Source organism: Rutidosis leptorrhynchoides, chromosome 2 (assembly GCF_046630445.1).
Source record: "Rutidosis leptorrhynchoides isolate AG116_Rl617_1_P2 chromosome 2, CSIRO_AGI_Rlap_v1, whole genome shotgun sequence".
NCBI classification, from domain to species: domain Eukaryota; kingdom Viridiplantae; phylum Streptophyta; class Magnoliopsida; order Asterales; family Asteraceae; genus Rutidosis; species Rutidosis leptorrhynchoides.
In genome coordinates this window covers 158,487,250-158,509,926 of record NC_092334.1, presented here as the reverse complement: position 1 = coordinate 158,509,926, position 22,677 = coordinate 158,487,250, and the positions used below count along the sequence as shown (strand labels likewise).

Genomic DNA, 22,677 nt, shown 5'->3' with positions numbered 1-22,677 from the left:
AAAAGTTGACAGGTATGCATACCACTTCATAATATCCAACTATAAATGACCTAATGCGTCATTTACTTAATAATCTCTAATGAACTTCAATGACTCGAATGCAACGTCTTTTGAAATATGTCATGAATGACTCCAAGTAATATCCTTAAAATGAGTTAATGCACAGCGGAAGATTTCTTTCATACCTGAGAATAAACATGCTTTCAAGTGTCAACCAAAAGGTTGGTGAGTTCATCAGTTTATAGTAATCATTTCATTTTCATCATTTTAATAGACTACAAGATTTTAAATATTATAAAACGTGCAGAAGTCCCATTCCAACTGCACAAAAAAAAATATCTTTCATATGAAGAACACCTGGTGAGGATTCAAAATATAATAGTAACCATCTGTGCCGGTCTTCCACCCCACGGCTGAATACATGTGCCTTCAAAATATAGAACCTCTGTGCCGGTCTTTACACCCCACGACTGAACACATGTTTATAAAATATAGGACAACCGGTGCCAAAATGTCATAAATAATAAACCATCCACCCAGCTCGGGAGCTCATACGCTCTAACGGAAACCGGGGGCTAATGCGTGTCATAATAATCAACCCCAATCCCAGATAATTCTATCATAGAATGCAGTTAAGGTACTTGTGTCTATTGTGTCAAACATTTATAAAAGTTGCGCATGTATTCTCAGCCCCAAAAATGTAAAGAGTAAAAGGGGCGCAGATGAAACTCACCCTACTGTATTTTTTAGTAAAAATACATATAACATCATTGAAAAAGTGTAAGGTTGACCTCGAATTCACGAACCTATATCATTTATATATATTAACACATATATTAGTAATCGAACAAATTTACTATATCTTTAATTATATATTATATATATATTTAATTTGTATGTATCTTTAAAAATGACTAATATTTATATAGTTATATTAATATTTATATATGATTAATATTATATTAAAAATACATCATTTGTTATATATGAATATTTATAAAAAAATATATGTATAATATGTAATATTATTTATAAGTATAATTCTATATAAATAATATTTATTTGTTGTAAAAATAATAATAATGATAATACTAGTAATAATAATAATAATAATAATAATAATAATAATAATGATAATAATTTTTAATAATAATAATAATAATAATAATAATAATAATAATAATATAATAATAATAATAATAATAATAATAATAATAATAATAATAATAATAATAATAATAATAATAATAATAATAATAATAATAATGATAAAAAACTACCTCAAAGAAGTATTCCTTAAAAACAAATATGCCCAAGTCCAGGTTCGAACCCGCGACGTCCCGCTAACCCGATAACGACCTAAATCATTCCTCTGCTCTTTACTTTCTATTTTGTTTCAGTTATAAATTTTTCTTATCTCATAATTCTGTTACCATCTTAATCATTTATACATCCGTATCATCATTTTTATTATTCGAACATTTTGATCAACTCATTCCATTTCATGATCATCACAGCACCATTTCTATCATTTTTAACTCAAATTCCCATCATCATCATAAACTAATATCATCATGTCATTAAACATCATCATAATTCTATCCTATCAATTTATTATCATCCTAACATTAAACTAATATTATGTAACACCTATATATGTACCATCCTCATCATAATCACCACATCATGATCATAATCGTTCATTTCGTTTTTGAATCCATTTCATTTACAGACCTCATGACCCCGAAGTTAAATCCCATGCAGGAACTCGGCCCACTATATAATACAGTCCAATAAAGTTTGCAATCATGGCCCATCATGGAAACTATTTCACGGTCCAACAAACTACAAGACTAACTAAAGAAATATATATTGCGATGGCCCAATCATCAAAACAACATTTTCGATCTTTCTGTCTAGTTCACAGAATATTATCACGGCCCCATTATCACAGTTTAAGGATTCAATTTACTTGGCTTACAATACAACTTTCAGCTCAATCAGAGGACCCTAATCTTAATCATGTATCCCACTAACTAAATAAAAATATCGGCCAAGAAAAAGGTATCTAGCTTCCTCATCCAAATTTGGCTTAACGATTTTTATTCCCTTTTATCTCCCACTAACCGAAATAAGTGATGAGTGGGGTATACATCCATCTTAATTGTGTCGGCCCAAAAAAAATATAAAAGGAGATGTGTGATTAATAAAGCCGATAGTTAAATAAGATCACAAGTGGCACATGTTAGGATTATTGAAATGGAACTTAACTAATCCATTTTGTCGGCCAGGAGCTAATAGAGAACACGTACCAGTCGTTTTGTTTTCCTCTTTCCCTCATAAACTATTTTCTATAACTTTCTTTCATCTCCTCTTCATTTGTTATTAAAATAGAACATCAATAATAGCAACGGTTGGTAATGGGTTACGTGGTGTCTCAGTTGCAAACAGAAGGAGAATGATTCGATGGTGCGAGTTATAATGATATTCGCATGAGAAGAGGAGAGAGAGAAGTGAGAGAATGGTTTGATGGTGGGTTACATGATGTTTTTAAATGGTGGAGGTGTTTGGGTGTCCCATTCAAACAGAAAGAGTAAACAGACAGTAGTTTGCAGGTGGTGGTTCGAATTGGTTTGTTCATGGTGGTGGTTCGATTTGTTGAAGGAAATAGAGGTGGTCAACGAAGAGGGTTTGGTTTGATCATGTTTGATAGAAATAGAAACGCTAATGATAATATGGGTGGTAGTTATGGGCTGTAAACAGAAGATAGGAACAAAGGTAGCCGCTACAACTTTGTTTTATATTCCTAATAAAAATATCGAGTGACGGTTTTGGTTGATGGCGATTATTTAAATGGTTTGCGGTGGTTTGCAGCTGCATATATGCAGTCTTTTTGGTATCTGCACTGCCGAATAAAAGCAACAAACATAAATGAAAATACATGATGGTGTGGTAACAGTTGATCGAGCAAGAAACAAATTGGATGGGTGATTTCAAGGTTGTCAACAACAACCGAAGGTGGTTCATAGTTTTGTTTCGAATTATGGTGTATGTGGCACAATTCCGTGAACAATAATCTGTTTTAGTGTTCCGTATATCGAGTTCTTCAAATGAAATGAAATTGGGCGCGTTGGGTTTGGTTATCGGGCAGAAGGAAAACAAGTAGCATGAAGACGGTGGGTTGTGGGTGTTCAAGTGTATATATGTCCTCTATGAATGTGAAGCATCAATATCTATGTATAATAGAGAATAGATAGGTAGTTAATCAAACAGAAACAGTGGTATAAATATAGTAATATACTATCAATCGAATCAAATGAATTGATACAGTAATTTAAATTTTTCAATCAATCAAGCACAGTAAACACTTTTCAATCATTAATCACGGATATAAATTAAAAGTAGGCAGGAAATGGAATCATGTGACAGTGTATAACAATCTACATATATTTATTTGTTTTTATCTGTATTATATTTAATAATTTATTAATTAATAAATATATTAATAATAATATCGTTATTAATAATAATATATTAATCAGAAGGAAAAATCAAAGAAACGTGATCGAATAGGCTCGTCTAGTATTTATTTTAATACACTCACAAGCTCACATATTACTGGTTTAATTTCAATCGAAATACAGGATGTGTGTTATTATCGTTTACTAAATAAATTCGAATTCATATATGTATATTCAATATAATTATATTTATATAGATTTATTTTTATTATATATTATTTTATTTACATAATTAATTAACCCATATAATGTTTTAAATTATATTTCAAATTCATATATATATATATATATATATATATATATATATATATATATATACATACATATTTAAATATATATGTATCCATTTACAAATAGCTATTCGTGAATCGTCGGAATTTGGTCGGGGTTAAATTAATGTATGAACACAGTTTAAAATTCTTGAGATTTTAACTTAACAAACTTTGCTTATCGTGTCGGAAACATATAAAGATTAAAGTTTAAATTTGATCAGAAATTTCCGGGTCATCACATTATATACAATATATCCATCCATCTCTCTATCTATAAACGTATATATATATATATATATATATATATATATATATATATATATATATATATATATATATATATATATATATATATATATATATATATATATATATATATATATATATATATATATATATATATATATATATATATATATATATATATATTTTAATTTTAATTTTAATTTTAAATTCTAATAATAAGGGTATGTTAGCGAATGTTGTAAGGGTGTAAGTCGAAATTCTGTCCGTGTAACGCTACGCTATTTTTAATCACTGTAAGTTATGGTTAATGTTATTTTTAAATTAATGTCTTATAGCTAAGTTATTATTATGCTTATTTAAGACGAAGTAATCATGATGTTGGGCTAAAATATTTAAAATTGGGTAATTGGGCTTTGTACCATAATTGGGGTTTGGATAAAAGAACGACACTTGTGGAAATTAGACTATGGGCTATTAATGGGTTATATATTAACTAAACGATACCTCGTTAAATTAATATATAGACTTATAATTTGACGTATTTATATATAACCACATGCGCTTGACTGGGTACGGTGGGCGGGATATCTATAAATACCAATAATTGTTCATTTTACCGGACACGGAACTAGATTAATAGTTAATAGACTTGTTGAAACAGGGGTGGATTACATTCAAGGGCAATTGGTGTAATTGTTAACAAAGGAGTAAAACCTTGGTTTACACGCAGTCGATAACCTGGTGTATTCATTAAAAAAAGTATTAAAACCTTGTTACAATTCGAATCTCCAATTATTGGATTATTTGACTTCGGTAATAAGAATAATTTGACGAAGACTTTCGCACTTCATATTTATGCCTGATGGACTATTTATGGACAAATCCGTATGGACATATCGAATAATCCAGGACAAAGGACAATTAACCCATGGGAATAAACTAAAAACAACACGTCAAACATCATGATTACGGAAATTTAAATAAGCATAATTCCTTTATTTTCATATTTAATTGCACTTCTAATTATCGCACTTTTATTTATTGTCTTTGTATTTAATTGCACTTTTAATTATCGTACTCTTTAATTATCGCAATTTTATTTTATCGCACTTTTATTTATCGCAATTTCATTATTGTTATTTACTTTACGCTTTAAATTAAGTAGTATTTATTTTTAATATTTTACATTAGGTTTTAACTGCGACTAAAAGTTTTAAAATCGACAAACCGGTCATTAAACGGTAAAAACCCCCTTTTATAATAATAATATCACTTATATATATATTTGTATTTTTATAAATTTAAAACTAATATAGCGTTAAGCTTGTTTAAGAGTTCCCTGTGGACGAACCGGACTTACTAAAAACTACACTACTGTACGATTAGGTACACTGCCTATAAGTGTTGTAGCAAGGTTTAGGTATATCCATTCTATAAATAAATAAATATCATGTGTAAAATTGTATCGTATTTAATAGTATTTCGTTGTAAAAATAATACTATTTCCTAGTACACCTCGCACACATCAGTCACTAAATGAACGTCTCACATACTGACATCTAATAAGTCATATCAATTCACAAAAAAACATCAACAACTTCTCAGGACAACTCTACCGGTCCTACTTAGCTAGTCAAATCCTGCAACAGTACATCTAGGCTAATAATACTCCTCACGTAATGACAAAACACAGTTTTCCTATTTTTAGTCAAGACTACATGGAAAACTCCATTCAAACTTACTTCCTAAAGGTCACCACTAACTCACATTAGTCTATGGTAGGAAAAACGATTCCTCAAAGTCTTACTACGGTCACAATCATCTAAACCAAAAGTCAACATCATACGTGACACGCAAACCACCCACATATGACAACAACAAACAGGGTCCGGATCCTCTTATGAGAAGACAAGGAAACTACTACTATATTTCAATTCTTACGGGCCACTACGTATGTCCCGTCAATCCATGGGAAGGAATTACATTTCACCTAAGTCCAACACAATAAGTCCCGTCATACTATAATATCATAGGGTCCATCATCTACTGGTTCAGTCACGGTCGCCAAGCATGAAGACTACACTTCACATAGTTACACAATATGGTTCGAGACTTTCACTACTAATCAAGGGGTCACTACCCTAATCAGTCTCTATGGGTCACTACGTGTGTCCCATCAGTGAACGGTAAAGAAATGACTTCATATTCGTCTTTTGTTAATACTACAAATCATTCACTTCAATTCTTTCAGTCTAGGCCAACAGCAATCTCACATATAGTACAACAGGCCATATAACAAACAATTCACAATAGAATGACACCATATCACAAAGGTCATATCTATAAAGTCTCATAGAATATGGCAATCAGTCTAAGGGAATAAAATCCCGATAGTGGCAGGGTAGCTCCAGACTCAATCATCGTAACTATGTCCGTCAATTGTCATCTACTTCTATCTTACAAGTACAATTAATCAATCGCAACTTGAAACACTAATCATCACAGATTATCATTACAACAAACACCAAATTCGACAAAGACAGGAAAACAATCTACAGGTACAATAATAACAATTACAGCAATGTAACAAGAATGTACCTTTATGAATAAGAAGACATCTTCTGTATCTATCAACACCTCAATCGCACCTGCACCCTTAACCCTCATCAACTCTACAACTGAATCCTCATCATTGGAGCCATGTCAACTAATACGCGTCAAGTCCTTCATCCAAATCGGCATCAAACGCATCCACCGAAGTTCTGTCAGTACTGAGGGTCAACAGGGCACCAGCAGGGTGGAATCGATCTTCATACCTGTCTTAACACAACATCTCACACACAAAAGCTTAGTAGATAATCTGTTAGTTTCCGCCAACTAACTCGTCAATACCTACTTCACTCACTTAACCCACCCCAAGATATGTTTGACTCGACACACGGTTTGGGAACATGTCACTTTCGTGCACATGCTGCCAAACCTACGCTCTGATACCAACTTATAACACCCCAGATTTTTTTTAATACAGCGGAAGACCAATTTAACTAATACATAAGTTAAACATATATATATATATATATATATATATATATATATATATATATATATATATATATATATATATATATATATATATATATATATATATATATATATATATATATATATATATATATATATATATATAATTCTCTTAATGATAAGCACGTTAATAAATAAATGACCTGGTGTTATATTAAAACGTAAATATAACTTTAATAGAAAAGATGCGACATCAGAGTTTTCCGAATTTGTCAAATATATCTTCCAACATCCCATCTTCACCCTGATAACTAGCATACAACAAATCCATAACCTGCAGGGAAGATGTGGGGTATTAGCACAAAGCTAAGTGAGTGCAACTACCTACAGGCAATAGCATACAGGAACCGTTATACTAATCATGTCACATAGTCTAACACACAAACATCACCCAAGCGCCATCTATAGAGTCTCTGGCGGCTCGGCCAAACCATTAACCACCAGCTGATCGGACTGGGGCTTACCAGAAGTTCCTCCACCACCGTGTTGTATATATATAATCCACACGCGACAGATGTGTCATTCACATATATATACACCACGATTGTCTAGGCCACCACATGAGGAACCCAACCCGCAGGTTGATCTCTCCTACCGAGGCCACCACACAATAGGGACGCACTGGGCTCCAGCAGACGAGCATCAACCAACATGCATTCATCACAACGTACTAACTAACTGTATCAGTAAGTATAGCTAGCAAGCATGGCAATCATAATATAACATGCTACTCTATACTATGTTCTCCAGTTAGTCCCATTCACCGATACCGGCAACACTCGGTAGTCTAATGTCACCGAGTCTTCTCCTCGTCCATATCACCTGAGAATAAATACTGAATAAGTTAGTAATCGTATTCCAATACTAACTATATCACAATCACAGTATATATAAACTAACACTTAAGAACTTAACAATAAATCTGTCAACCGTACGAGTAACACTCTCACTCGTACGTTTAAGAACACTCAACCGTGTGGTTTACAACTTACTCGTACGTTTGGTCTATGACTGAACGCCCATCAATGAATCCAATGATCCGTACGGTTCACCACACGAGTGAAAAGTGACTCGTACGAGTCACATCTCAACCGTACATATTACCTTAACCAAAACAATAGTTCTCCATAACCACTCACTTGCACGGTTCATAACACGATTGACCCCCCAACCGTACGAGTGAAGGCTCACTCGTGCGAGTGATGAAGAACAGTAACAGCAGCTGTTTATACGGGTTTCTACTCAAAATGTACAATATAAACATCAATTCATACAGTAGGTTAACACATATCGTCATATATTTACTATATGATAAGCCTACATCATAAACTCAATCAATAACGACACTAAACGAGTACAAAACAAGACATACACCATAAAATCCCTTCTTTTGACCAAAATAAAGTTTGATCTAGATTTTTAAAACCTTATCATGGTAAAGTAAACTTCAAGACGAGTCCAACGATAGTTTATTCATCGAAAACGGAGTTACGATTTGAAAGTTACAGCCTTTTTAATTTTACCAAAAACTGACCAGTGCTCACTCGCGCGGACGAGACCTCACTCGTGCGAGTGAGTCCTCAATCATGTGGTTGAGCCTCAAATGCATGGTCACTCGTACGAGTGACCTGTCAGAAGTGTGGGAGCTGTTAGAACATTCCAGCTCGCTGTTTTCGCGTGTTTTGACCCAAAATCATGATTTTTGCAAGATCTAACACTAAAACCACTTCCAAAACATCATATAAACTAGATATAAGCTATTACTAACAACAATTAACACATACAAACACATAATCATCAAGATTCAAGCCTAATTTCACCCTTTTATTCAAGAACACCAAAAATCCAATTTCAACAAGAATCAAATCATGAATCGACGAAGCACTTACCTTGTGATGATCACCAACACACAAGTAATAGATTACTAGCTCGAATTCAATAAACTAACAAGCTTTGATCTTTAGGGTTTGAGAGGATGAAGGAGTTAGGTACTGGCTTTGTTTGGGAATTTTGAAGAAATGGATGGAAACATCCAGATAATACATACCTGAGTGGGTTATAAACCCATACCCCTTAACACACGGTTATTTATCAGTTATCTGAATTCTTTCGTATGTCATTTGGTGACCTAAACGAAGTCCAAATTAAAAAAACAAATCTATTCTGTGACCCTTGTCACAAACTGGTCCTATCCACAACATTAAATAATAATAAATATAAAGCTAAAATAAAAGCATATAATAACACCACACAACCTGAGGGCAAAAATAGTAATCTAACAGCTAGGCCCGCTTCGAGGGTGTTACACTATCGGTAGAATAAACCAAATATAACGGATGCTCAACTATCAATCACTATTGTTAATTGAATTTTGATTGATTACTGCTAACATTTTCTAACACGTTTTCATTTTCTATCACTTCAATTGAAACTTTAGTTGAATGATTATGATTATAATATATTAGTATTATGTTTATTATTATGTTTTATATGTACTATATGTCTACCCTTTATATATATATATATATATATATATATATATATATATATATATATATATATATATATATATATATATATATATACATACACACATATACAATTCCTTAGGAACGTAAAAACCTTGTGATCTCCAACTTTTTCTTTATACCGGCCACCATCTCCTTCACAATTCCCTATCTCTCTTTGCCTTCTTTATATTCATAACCATCACTCACCATCAAATCCAACAACCACTGTGTTCAACTGTCCCATCATCACCCATTTCTGTTACTTCCGGCTCACAACAATCATGAACCCACTGTTGCAAACCATAACTACTACGTGTATTATTTTATGTTGTTACACCGAGAATCATCACACGATCAACCTTCTTCTCCATCATCATCATCATCGACCACCATAACTGAAAGCCATCTTCTTTCTCTTTTCCCTCTCTCTCAATCTCTCTCTCATCTTAGTAATCATAAATCACCACCACCAATAAGAACAACCTGCAAACGTTAATTATGGAACTTTCTATTTTCGTTTTCTTATTCGGTACAAACTACAACCCGATCATTTTCCACGCCTTCCAATCTTTTTCCATTTACTTTTTTTTCTTTCCGATCACCATAACCACAAACACCACATTTTTTTTTTTTTTGTTTAAACCTTCCATGCTACGAAAGAACACCTATATTTCTGTTTATATTCTATTACGAACCACCACAGATCAACCTGGCAAATCGCTGATCTTGTTATTTTCCTTTTGGATTGTCAACTTGAATATTTTAATAAGCAAGAGTATTAAGGACTAGCAAATTGGTTGTTCATGTGGGACAATTTAAAAGGTAATGGCTGACAACCATTACCTCAAACAAACACTTGCCAATTATTATATACATCATGCGTTTGTATTTAACCCAAGATTCATTTCCTTTTTACTTGAGCCGAGACTTTTTATTTTATTTTATTTATTTTATGTTGGGCCGTAGAGTAGTGTGGTAGGCCGAGGTTTAAATTAATTGATGGGCCGAAGTTATTACATTGCTTGTTCTCTGGTTAAGTTTAAAACTCAAAGGAGAGGTGATGGTAAAATATACATGATATATGAAACAGAAACGATAGAAAGGAGGATGAGGAGTCGATGACTTCTGTGATGATATATCATGATATAAGATGATGATTATGATCATGGTGTATGATTTGACGATGATGATAAATGGCGGATGATTCGAATGATAATGATGATGTAGCTTGGTAAAAAGAATTATGATAATGTTTAGTGGTGATTAGATGAAACGGTTTCATAGATTAAATACAGTAACAAGCAGATTAAAATAAGAACAAATTAATGGACCAGTGGCTTGGAAGGAATTGGTTTAAACGAGAGGTCTCGGGTTTGAACCCGAGCTGTAACATTTTTTTTTAGAAAAAGAAGAAGAAGATAGACAATTATATTAGGTTAAATATATATGGGTTAGTTGTAATTTCAAAAAGTTGAACCAAAAGAGTGGTTTAGTTGTTGTTGATTTAGCGGGAGGTCGCGGGTTCGAGCCCGGGCAAGGGCACTTTTTTATGGAACTTATTTCTTGAGGTAGTTTTCTATTATTATTATTAGTATTATTATTATTATTATTATTATTATTATTATTATTATTATTATTATTATTATTATTATTATTATTATTATTATTATTATTATTATATTATTATTAATATAATTATCATTTTTAGTATTGTTAATATTAAAATCATCATCATTACTATCATTAGTAGAAAAATTAATATTATTATAGTTATTATTATTAGTAATATTATTATTATCATTATGTTTATGACAAATATATATTTTGCATATAAAAATATATTTCATATATTAAACATTTTTTTATATAAATGATACATATAACAAATTACTGACATAATACTAATTATATATGTATATATATATATATTGATATAACTATAAACATTAGTTATTTTAAATATATATACTGAATAAATATAGATAACGTATAATTTAAGATATAATAAATTAAATATATATATTCTAATTGTGATCTAGTATAAATTTTATATAACTACAACACTATATATATATATATATATATATATATATATATATATATATATATATATATATATATATATATATATATATATATATATTATATAATTAATAGATGAAATTACTTAGTACAATTATGTGTATTAATATATATACAAATGATATAGGTTCGTGAATCCGAGGCCAACCTTACACTTGTTCAATGACGACATATGTATTTTTATTACGAAATACAGTATAGTGAGTTTCATTACTCCCTTTTTAAATGCTTTTGCAATATATATTTTTGGGACTGAGAATACATGCGCTTTTATAAATGTTTTATGAAATAGACACAAGTAATTGAAACTACATTATATGGTTGAATGGAACGAATCTGAATATGCCCCTTTTAGCTTGGTAGCCTAAGAATTAGGGAACAGACCCCCTAATTGACGCGAATCCTAAAGATAGATCTATTGGGCCCAACAAGCCCCATTCTGGAATTTGGAATGCTTTAGTACTTCGATTTTATCATGTCCGATGGGTGTCCCGGAATGATGGGGATATTCTATATGCATCTTGTTAATGTCGGTTACCAGATGTTCAATCCATATGAATGATATTTTTGTCTCTATTAAAATGATGCAAATGATTGATTATGATAAACTAATAAACTCACCAACCTTTTGGTTGACACTTTAAAGCATGTTTATTCTCCGGTATGAAAGAAATCTTCCGCTGTGCATTTGCTCATATTAGAGATATTACTTGGAGTCATTCATGACATATTTCAAAAGACATTGCATTCGAGTCATCGAGTTCATCAAGATTATTATTAAGTCGATTGTAGTTGGATATATTATGAATGGTATGCATGCCGTCAACTTTCGATGTATTGAAAGTTTGTCTTTTAAAAACGAATGCAATGTTCGTAAAATGTATCATATAGAGGTCAAGTACCTCGCAATGTAACCAAATGTAATGTATTTGTCCAGATGGATTAGGACGGGTCTTTACATGTGGTATCAGAGCTGGTATAACGTCGTCCATGTGTGGCGGGTTAGTCATAAAGGAGGTTCTGATAGTGTTACCTGTGACGAAGCATTGGCTCTTACTCCTTGCGATCCCTTACGAGGGTTTGAAGTAGCCGAGAGGTAGGCCCTAAAATCAGTATCTGAGGTACACTCAGTGGTCACCAGGTGGTTAGCTGGGAAGGCACTGGGTGGGACAGTGGTTGTCCCCACATGATTTACATGTGGTATCAGAGCGGTGGTCTTAGCGAACCAGGTCTTGCATTAGTGTGTCTAAGTGATAGTTGTTTAGATGCATTAGTGAGTCTGGACTTCGACCATGTCTGCATGTCAAAAGTTTTGCTTATCATTTCTAGTCGAAAATCATCTACTTATCATCCGTAGGAAATTACATGCTTATCATTCTTAGTCTAGACACATCTTACTGCCTCTATTGCATAGACAGTGCATAGATAAATTAATATCTTAGCGTATCTGTTATTGTTACCTTTGCCTGACAGCTTCCGTAGATTCCTCTGTAACTTATGAGATTTTAGTATTATATATGCATATGTAAATTATATATTGTAGGGTACTAATCTACATCCTATAATCTATTTCTTATCGAAAATCCTTCATCTGATAGTACGAGATGAATCCCTCAACCAGTTCGAGTCCCTCAGATTCCAATAGCTATTTCGATAGTTATTCCGATAGCTATTTCGACATGGATGTTCACCTAAGCTTCAAAAGCAGTGTCACTAGAATGAATCAACCAATCAGCCATCCCCAATTCATCTGATGGGTTCGTAACCTACTTAATCAATGGAGATGCGAAGAAGGTGATCCCTTCCACCAACCAAATTCACCTCTTGACGAAGAACCTGAAGCACTTACCGGAGAACCAATCCGAAACACCATTTTCTCTCTCATTTCCTGAATATCTCGCCACTATTATATTCTATCTACAATTCTAAACCTTATTCATTCGCTCGTTTCTACCAACAATCATCCCGGAGAAATGAGTCAACGAGCTTCGCGTCCGAGTTGTAGCCTTGGAACATATGGTGCAAAACGTACCAGCTTCAGCAACAGCACCAGCAACATCAGTACCATCAACAATCCATGACTCAACATCTCATTCTGTACCTCGTGTATAATCATCTTTCTACGTATCGTTCTACATCAATTATCTTCGTTCTTCATGGCGATTATGTAATCTCTAATGTTTTAGAGATTATGTATTCTAGTTCGGACGGTAAACCAAATGAGATTAATATCATATTAACTCATTAAATCCATAATTACATCTGAAGAAAATATATATATGTAAGTATATTTTCATAAAGATTGTAATTAAAAATTCTTTTGTACAAAGTGTTAATGGTGAAAATATTTTAACGGGTAGGTAATACCCGAGGAATATTTAGATTTCACATTAATAAGTTATACTGTACATTCTTCAAATCTGATTCAACAGTTATTTACTTTCCTACTTACATCCACAGATATATGTATCCGTTCACCACAGAATAACCATTTTTATTCAATTTCATATTTGGATTTTAACCTATCAGAATCCAACAAGTGGCATAATACAAAAAACATTGGACAAAATAAAATTTGTTAGAAACAAACGAATTAACTATGAGAAATTCTATTAAGAATCCACGCTAACAAAAATCCTAGCTAACTGTTCCTAGCTAACTGATTACATTTTAATTATCACAGTTTATTTATCGCAATTTAATTATCGCAATTTTATTTATCGTCATTTAATTTCTGTTATTTACTTTACGCACTTTATTTATCGTCATTTAATTTCTGTTATTTATTTTACGTACTTTAAATATCGGGACACGTATACAAGGTTTTGAAATATCATATCGATGCATCTATATATATTATTTAGAATAACCATAGACACTCTATATGCAGTAATGCTGGAGTTAGCTATACAGGGTTGAGGTTGATTCTACAATAATATATATACTTTGAGTTGTGATCGAGTCTGAGACATGTACACGGGTCACGATACGTATTAATTAATTCGAATATTATAAATTAAACTATATATGAATTATTGGACTGTTAACTGTGGACTATCAACTGTGGACTAATAACATTGGACAATTAAAATGAATTAAAATATTGATTATGACATATGAAGCTAAACATTTCTTCAAGTTTGCCACTTGATTTCATTTTAAACCTCATTTGTACCTTGACGATTACAATCTGCGTTCAAACCTTTCATAATTCTTGAAAACACCTCAATCGAGAGGATGAACCAACTACATCTCATCTACAGAAGAAAAGATTTATGCATATAGTTATGCACCTGAAAAACTCTTGGAACCTGAGTAAAGGTTTAACACGTATCTGTGCTAGCTCCTTTGGCATTGTTATTACAGAAAATAACATTGCAATTCTTTTTCACAATAATCAGTTTTGTCACAGCTCCAGCAAGTCAACTTCAACTTTTCGTTCGAAACAATCTTATTATAACCTTGATATATATGCGTGCTCTTTTATTGTTACCGGAGAACCTTTTATATTCCCCTATATTACCAGCAGATGTACAAGCAACCTCGTTGATCCTTGGTTTAAACTCTCTGACAAATCACTATATTTGTCTATTGAAGTCTTATCATGAACTCATCGGCATCTTGTAACGATAATTACCATACCAAATACCGGGAGACATCAATCGATAATCTCGAATTCCTCAGCGATTCTACAACAACAATTATATATATAAGTGTGTGTATATATATATATATATATATATATATATATATATATATATATATATATATATATATATATATATATATATATATATATATATATTCTATCTTCTGGATTTACAAAACTTCAATTCTGAATTTCTGAAAAGTGCTTTAGTCTATGAATCAGTTTTCTGAGTTTTGAAAAAGCTGATGAAATCTTTAGCCAATACCTGGCTCCTTAATCTAAATCTTTGCGGACGAATTTCTTCATCATCTTCTGATCTTAAATATTTTAAATTCTAAATATATCATCGTATCTTTTGTTATAAATATCTTAGATATTTCTGAAGATACCTTCATAAATATCTTTATTCGAAATTACCTATCTCTTCGTGCTATCCGTGTTACGTCATAAAGGAAACTATCTTAGTTTCTAAATTTCTTTAAAATTCGAGTTTGAATTATGAATGGTTTCTGGAGAAGTGTTGGGAATTGAAGCATGAGTTAGTATAATATAATGACGTCAGGCCAACGTGGTTATATTACAGTAAGTCATGCTGAATTTCTAATGGAACGTGATGATGGTTCACAGATCTTACCCTCATCATGTGCCATGATACATAACTCTTTCATTCTATTTAACCTCTAAACATATCAAGAGATTATTTTCTTGATAGTTCTATCCTTACCGTGATTCGAGCAGTTACTAATTAATCATGATATTACATTTTTTTTCCGATTAGAAGATTTCCTTAAATTCCTAGAATTCCAAAATTTAACAAAGACAACGTCAAAAGTTAAGACGAAATTGTATTAATTCATTTCACTCTTTTGTGATAGCTTCATTCGTGCTCTTCGAATAATCAAATCGTTTTATCTATATTAATCAATAATGATAAAACTCTATTTATCAACTCATATTATCATGAGAACATTTTTAGTGTTAGCCATGACCACCTCACTCAAATTTCGGGACAAAATTTCTTTAACGGGTAGGTACTGTGACGACCCGGAAATTTCCGACCAAATTTAAACTTAATCTTAATACGATTCCGACATGATAAGCAAAGTTTGTAATGTTGAAGTCTCAAAAATTTTGAACTGTTTTCATATATTCAATTGACCTTCGACTGTTCTCGACGATTCACGAACCACTATTTGTAAATAGATACATATATATTTAAATAGATATATACATAAATATATTTTCAAATACTAAATGATTTAGTTGTTATAATTAATTATGTAAAATAAAATAAAAATATGATATTACAATAATTATCATTTACAACATATTTACATATAACTAAAGTATATTAAAAATAAATATTAACTGATTGTAATACTCGTTTGATGTTACGATTGATATTAAGCAAGTTAAATTCAAACTTATGTGATTTTAAAATAAACGGTGATCTGAAAATGAGTTCTATAAATTTTAGGCTTACTAAAAATGTATTTAGGATTTAGTTATTAAATTTTAACACTTTTAATATTTTACCCAGAATTGAGAGGGACAGTTGATGTAATTTTTAATTAATAAATTAATGATCGAATTTTATACCATAATGACTGAAATAAATAAAGATAATTATTATAAAAATATGGAATTTTTCTGAAGACTTTTTATTCGCCACTGAGTGAACAACGGGGCACGATATAATAGTCCGTTAGAACTGTCGGTAGAATAAACCAAATATAACGGATGCTCAACTATCAATCACTATTGTTAATTGAATTTTGATTGATTACTGCTAACATTTTCTAACACGTTTTCATTTTCTATCACTTCAATTGAAACTTTAGTTGAATGATTATGATTATAATATATTAGTATTATGTTTATTATTATTTTTTATATGTACTATATGTCAACCCTTTATATATATATATATATATATATATATATATATATATATATATATATATATATATATATATATATATATATATATATATATATATATATATATATATATATATATATATATATATATATATATATATATATATATATATATATATATATATATACATAAATATACATATACAATTGCTTAGGAACGTAAAAACCTTGTGATCTCCTCCTTTTTCTTTATATCGGCCACCATCTCCTTCACAATTCCCTATCTCTCTTTGCCATCTTTCGATTCATAACCATCACTCACCATCAAACCCAACAACCACTGTGTTCAACTATCCCATCATCACCTATTTCTGTTACTTCCGGCTCACAACCATCATGAACCCACTGTTGCAAACCATAACTACTACATGTATTATTTTATGTTGTTACACCGAGAATCACCACACGATCAACCTTCTTCTCCATCATCATCATCATCAGCCACCATAACTGAAAGCCATCTTCTTTCTCTTTTCCCTCTCTCTCAATCTCTCTCTCATCTTAGTAATCGTAAATCACCACCACCAATAAGAACAACCTGCAAACATTAATTATGGAACTTTCTATTTTCGTTTTCTTATTCGGTACAAACTACAACCCGATCATTTTCCATGCCTTCCAATCTTTCTCCATTTACTTTTTTTTCTTTCCGATCACCATAACCACAAACACCACATTTAATTTTTTTTTTTTGTTGTTTAAACCTTCCATGCTACGCAAGAACACCTATATTGATGTTTATATTCTATTACGAACCACCACAGATGCACCTGGAAAATCGCTGATCTTGTTATTTTCCTTTTAGATTGTCAACTTGAATATTTTAATGAGCAAGAGTATTAAGGACTAGTAAATTAGTTGTGCAGGACAATTTAAAAGGTAATGGCTGACAACCATTACCTCAAACAAACACTTGCCAATTATTATATACATCATGCGTTTGTATTTAACCCAAGATTCTTTTCCTTTTTACTTGAGCCGAGACTTTTTTTTATTATTTTATTTATTTTATGTTGGGCCGTAGAGTAGTGTGGTGGGTCGAGGTTTAAATTAATTGATGGGCCGAAGTTATTACATTGCTTATTCTCTGGTTAAGTTTAAAACTCAAAGGAGAGGTGATGGTAAAATATACATGATATATGAAACAGAAACGATAGAAAGGAGGATGAGGAGTCGATGACTTCTGTGATGATATATCATGATATAAGATGATGATTATGATCATGGTGTATGATTTGACAATGATGATAAATGGCAGATGATTCGAATGATAATGATGATATAGCTTGGTAAAAATAATTATGATAATGTTTAGTGGTGATTAGATGAAACGGTTTCATAGATTAAATACATTAACGAGCAGATTAAAACAAGAACAAATTAATGGACCAGTGGCTTAGAAGGAATTGGTTTAAACGAGAGGTCTCGGGTTCGAACCCGAGCTGTAACATTTTATTTCAAAAAAAGAAGAAGAAGATAGACAATTATATTGGGTTAAATATATATGGGTTAGTTGTAATTTCAAAAAAGTTGAACCAAAAGAGTGGTTTGGTTGTTGTTGATTTAGCGGGAGGTCGCGGGTTCGAGCCCGGGCAAGGGCACTTTTTATTTGGAACTTATTTCTTGAGGTAGTTTTCAATTATTATTATTATTATTATTATTATTATTATTATTATTATTATTATTATTATTATTATTATTATTATTATTATTATTATTATTATTATTATTATTAATATAATTATCATTTTTAGTATTGTTAATATTAAAATCATCATCATTACAATCATTAGTAGAAAAATTAATATTATTATAGTTATTATTATTAGTAATATTATTATTATCATTATTTTTATGACAAATATATATTTTGCATATAAAAATATATTTTATATATTAAAATTTTTTTTATATAAATGATACATATAACAAATTAATGACATAATACTAATTATATATGTATATATATATATATATATATATATATATATATATATATATATATATATATATATTGATATAACTATAAACATTAGTTATTTTAAATATATATACAGAATAAATATATATAACGTATAATTTAAGATATAATAAATAAAATATATATATTCTAATTGCGATCTAGTATAAATTTTATATAACTACAACACTATATATATATTATATAATTAATAGATGAAATTACTTAGTACAATTATGTGTATTAATATATATACAAATGATATATAGGTTCGTGAATCCGAGGCTAACCTTACACTTGTTCAATGACGACATATGTATTTTAACAACGAAATACAGTATAGTGAGTTTCATTACTCCCTTTTTAAATACTTTGCAATATATATTTTTGGAACTGAGAATACATGCGCTTTTATAAATGTTTTACGAAATAGACACAAGTAATTGAAACTACATTATATGGTTGAATGGATCGAAGCCGAATATGTCCCTTTTAGCTTGGTAGCCTAAGAATTAAGGAACATACCCCCTAATTGACGCGAATCCTAAAGATAGATCTATTGGGCCCAACAAGCCCCATTCTGGAATTTGGAATGCTTTAGTACTTCGATTTTATCATGTCCGATGGGTGTCCCGGAATGATGCAGATATTCTATATGCATCTTGTTAATGTCGGTTACCAGGTGTTCAATCTATATGAATAATATTTTTGTCTCTATGCATGGGACGTATATTTATGAGAAATGAAAATGAAAATCTTGTGGTCTATTAAAATGATGAAAATAATTGATTATGATAAACTAATGAACTCACCAACCTTTTGGTTGACACTTTAAAGCATGTTTATTCTCAGGTATGAAAGAAATCTTCCGCTGTGCATTTGTTCATATTAGAGATATTACTTGGAGTCATTCATGACATATTTCAAAAGACGTTGCATTCGAGTCATCGAGTTCATCAAAATTATTATTAAGTCGATTGTAGTTGGATATATTATGAAATGGTATGCATGCCGTCAACTTTCGATGTATTGAAAGTTTGTCTTTTAAAAATGAATGCAATGTTTGTAAAATGTATCATATAGAGATCTAGTACCTCGCGATGTAACCAAATGTAATGTATTTGTCCAGATGGATTAGGATGGGTCTTTACATAATACCCGCCGAAATAAATGTGCCAACTATGCGCATAGCTTCCTTCGATGAAAGTAGCAACAGCGAAGAACTGCGTGAAAATCTAAACTTAGTTGAAGAACATAGAGAAATGGCGGCCATAAAAGAAGCAATCAACAAACAAAGAATCGCAAGCTACTATAATAAGCGCGTACAACCATTATCTTTCCAAATGACTTGGTGTGGCGAAAAAATGAAGCAAGCAGGGCAGAGGATACGGGTAAGCTTGGACCTAAATGGGAAGGACCTTACAAGGTTATTGGCGTAAGCGATACAGGGGCGTATCGTCCAGCAAGTTTGGATGGAAGAGCAATAAAGCGCACCTGGCATGCGCAGAAACTGAAATGGTGCTACATATGAAAAACTGCAGAGGGACTGATCACCCCAAACAACTGTTTAAAGTTTTTATCATGTGAATTTTTATTTTCCATTGTAAACATGACAGCTAAGTACTGGTCAAAAGATATGTTTGAAATAAATTGAATTATGCAATTTAAGCCAATAACTTGTGCATTTTTTACATTTGTTGATTACATGCCCCTTAAACTACATAGGGACACACTCCGAGTCTCAAGTGGCATAGTTTAGTTTGGTTACTAATACTATTTTTAATGGTGACATTAGTAAAACATTGGTTTGTTTCATACGCTTGTACACCGCGCAAGGCGGAGACTTGCACAGTCTAGACTATAAAATACAAGTTTGGTTTACTTGTTTAAATAACCCAGACATTGGCGTGGCCGGAAGACTCTTGAGTATAGACATTGGTTTGTCTATAGTACGGGTAATTTGCATTGGATTGTATACGCGTACATACTTATAAAATTTTTTATAAAAGTCTTGAGTATAAACTTATAAGCATTGGTTTGCTTACTTTTGCGTACAACATTGGATTGTTGGCACAAGAATAAAAAGATCATGAAACGATTGAAGGGTAGCTCCCGTCATGAAGTCATGGCATTTATTCTACATAAGAGTTATTGAATGCATAATATTGTAACAAATCATTATAACAGCCATAGTGATTTCGTAAAAACACAATAAATGCACCTTAACCAAAAAAATTGTCGAAATTATATTCAATCAAAAGCTAACATATTACAGTTGGAGAATATAAAGTCAACCGCTTAGCATAAAAGCGGGACATATACAAAAATTTGACCAAATATATATAAGCTAATAAAAAAAGGGGGGGGGGGGTGGCAATTGGCGAGAACATTTGCCCTACACTAAGGAGAGTATGCCATCCTCGCCCGCAGCGATCAGACGCATACTCCGATGTCAACGGAAAAAGAAAAATATAATATAGGGATGCAAAACCTCCGAGATTGCAAGGCCCATCCCTCGCTGGAAAAAAAAGCCACCAAGGATGGTTGAAAGTATCCACCCAAGGTAGCTTAACAAACTCAGTCGAGTTTGTCAGAAATTATCTCCTATGCGGAGATGGTGGGATCGTTAACAAGAAATTGAAGACGGAGGATTGAGATTTGTTGGAGTTGGGAACAAGCTTCATCACATTTTTCTTTGGCTCTATCGGCAAGCAACTCAACAAAATTGGGGGGAATCATGGGGGTACGCACATCTCCCGGTAAATGACATTCCAGAATAGGGTCCGCTCATAGGCGCGGGCAGCAACCATTGCTGCGCCAAAACACTGCTCGACCGCTTTGCAATCGAGTACGTGTTGAACTATTGTCGGAATGCCCTAACGAAGAATGTCATATTGTGCTTTTATAACACCGTGCTTGGCACCCCAGGATTCCTGCGCTGAAATCCAGTCGCTAAAACTCTCATTCAAAAACACAACATGGCCTTCTGCCTCTTTAAGTTTTGCAGAGAGAGCCGCAATCTCGGACTCCATGAACGCCTTTTCCACCATATGCTGATCTTCCTCATGTTGCCTCTTGAACATCATCACATTGATTCGCTCTTCAGATTGCTTGTGCGCGGTTACTGCAACCGCAAGCTGAGCAGTGAGTTTGGCATTTTCCTGTTGCAAAGAAGCCTCTGTTGATGACGGCTGTGGTGGATGAGCAAGCACAGTAGATTTAAGCTACAAACGGTTGAGGTCCTTAGTAAAGTTGAACAATGTAGATTGTGTGTCCATATACAGTTCCTCAGTAGGAGAAAGTGTAGAAAGCTTCTGAATCAATTGCTGGGGGGCGCGTGATTGTAGGAAAGAAAACTGTTAGGAAAATGCTGGTAGAGAAACCTTCAGGAGTTCATCGATATTTGGAATCAGTA

General features: G+C 32.0%; 1 protein-coding gene across 1 annotated transcript in view; it reads left to right on the top strand.

Annotated features, from left to right (window-relative positions):
- The window catches only part of LOC139888390 (uncharacterized), a 48,951-nt gene extending 28,158 nt beyond the window's left edge, over window positions 1-20,793 (top strand). The window contains exon 3 of the mRNA XM_071871399.1: window positions 20,633-20,793. Coding sequence (XP_071727500.1) covers window positions 20,633-20,793 — 161 coding nt within the window. The remainder of the gene's footprint in view (window positions 1-20,632) is intronic.
- Window positions 20,794-22,677: the final 1,884 nt, after the last annotated feature.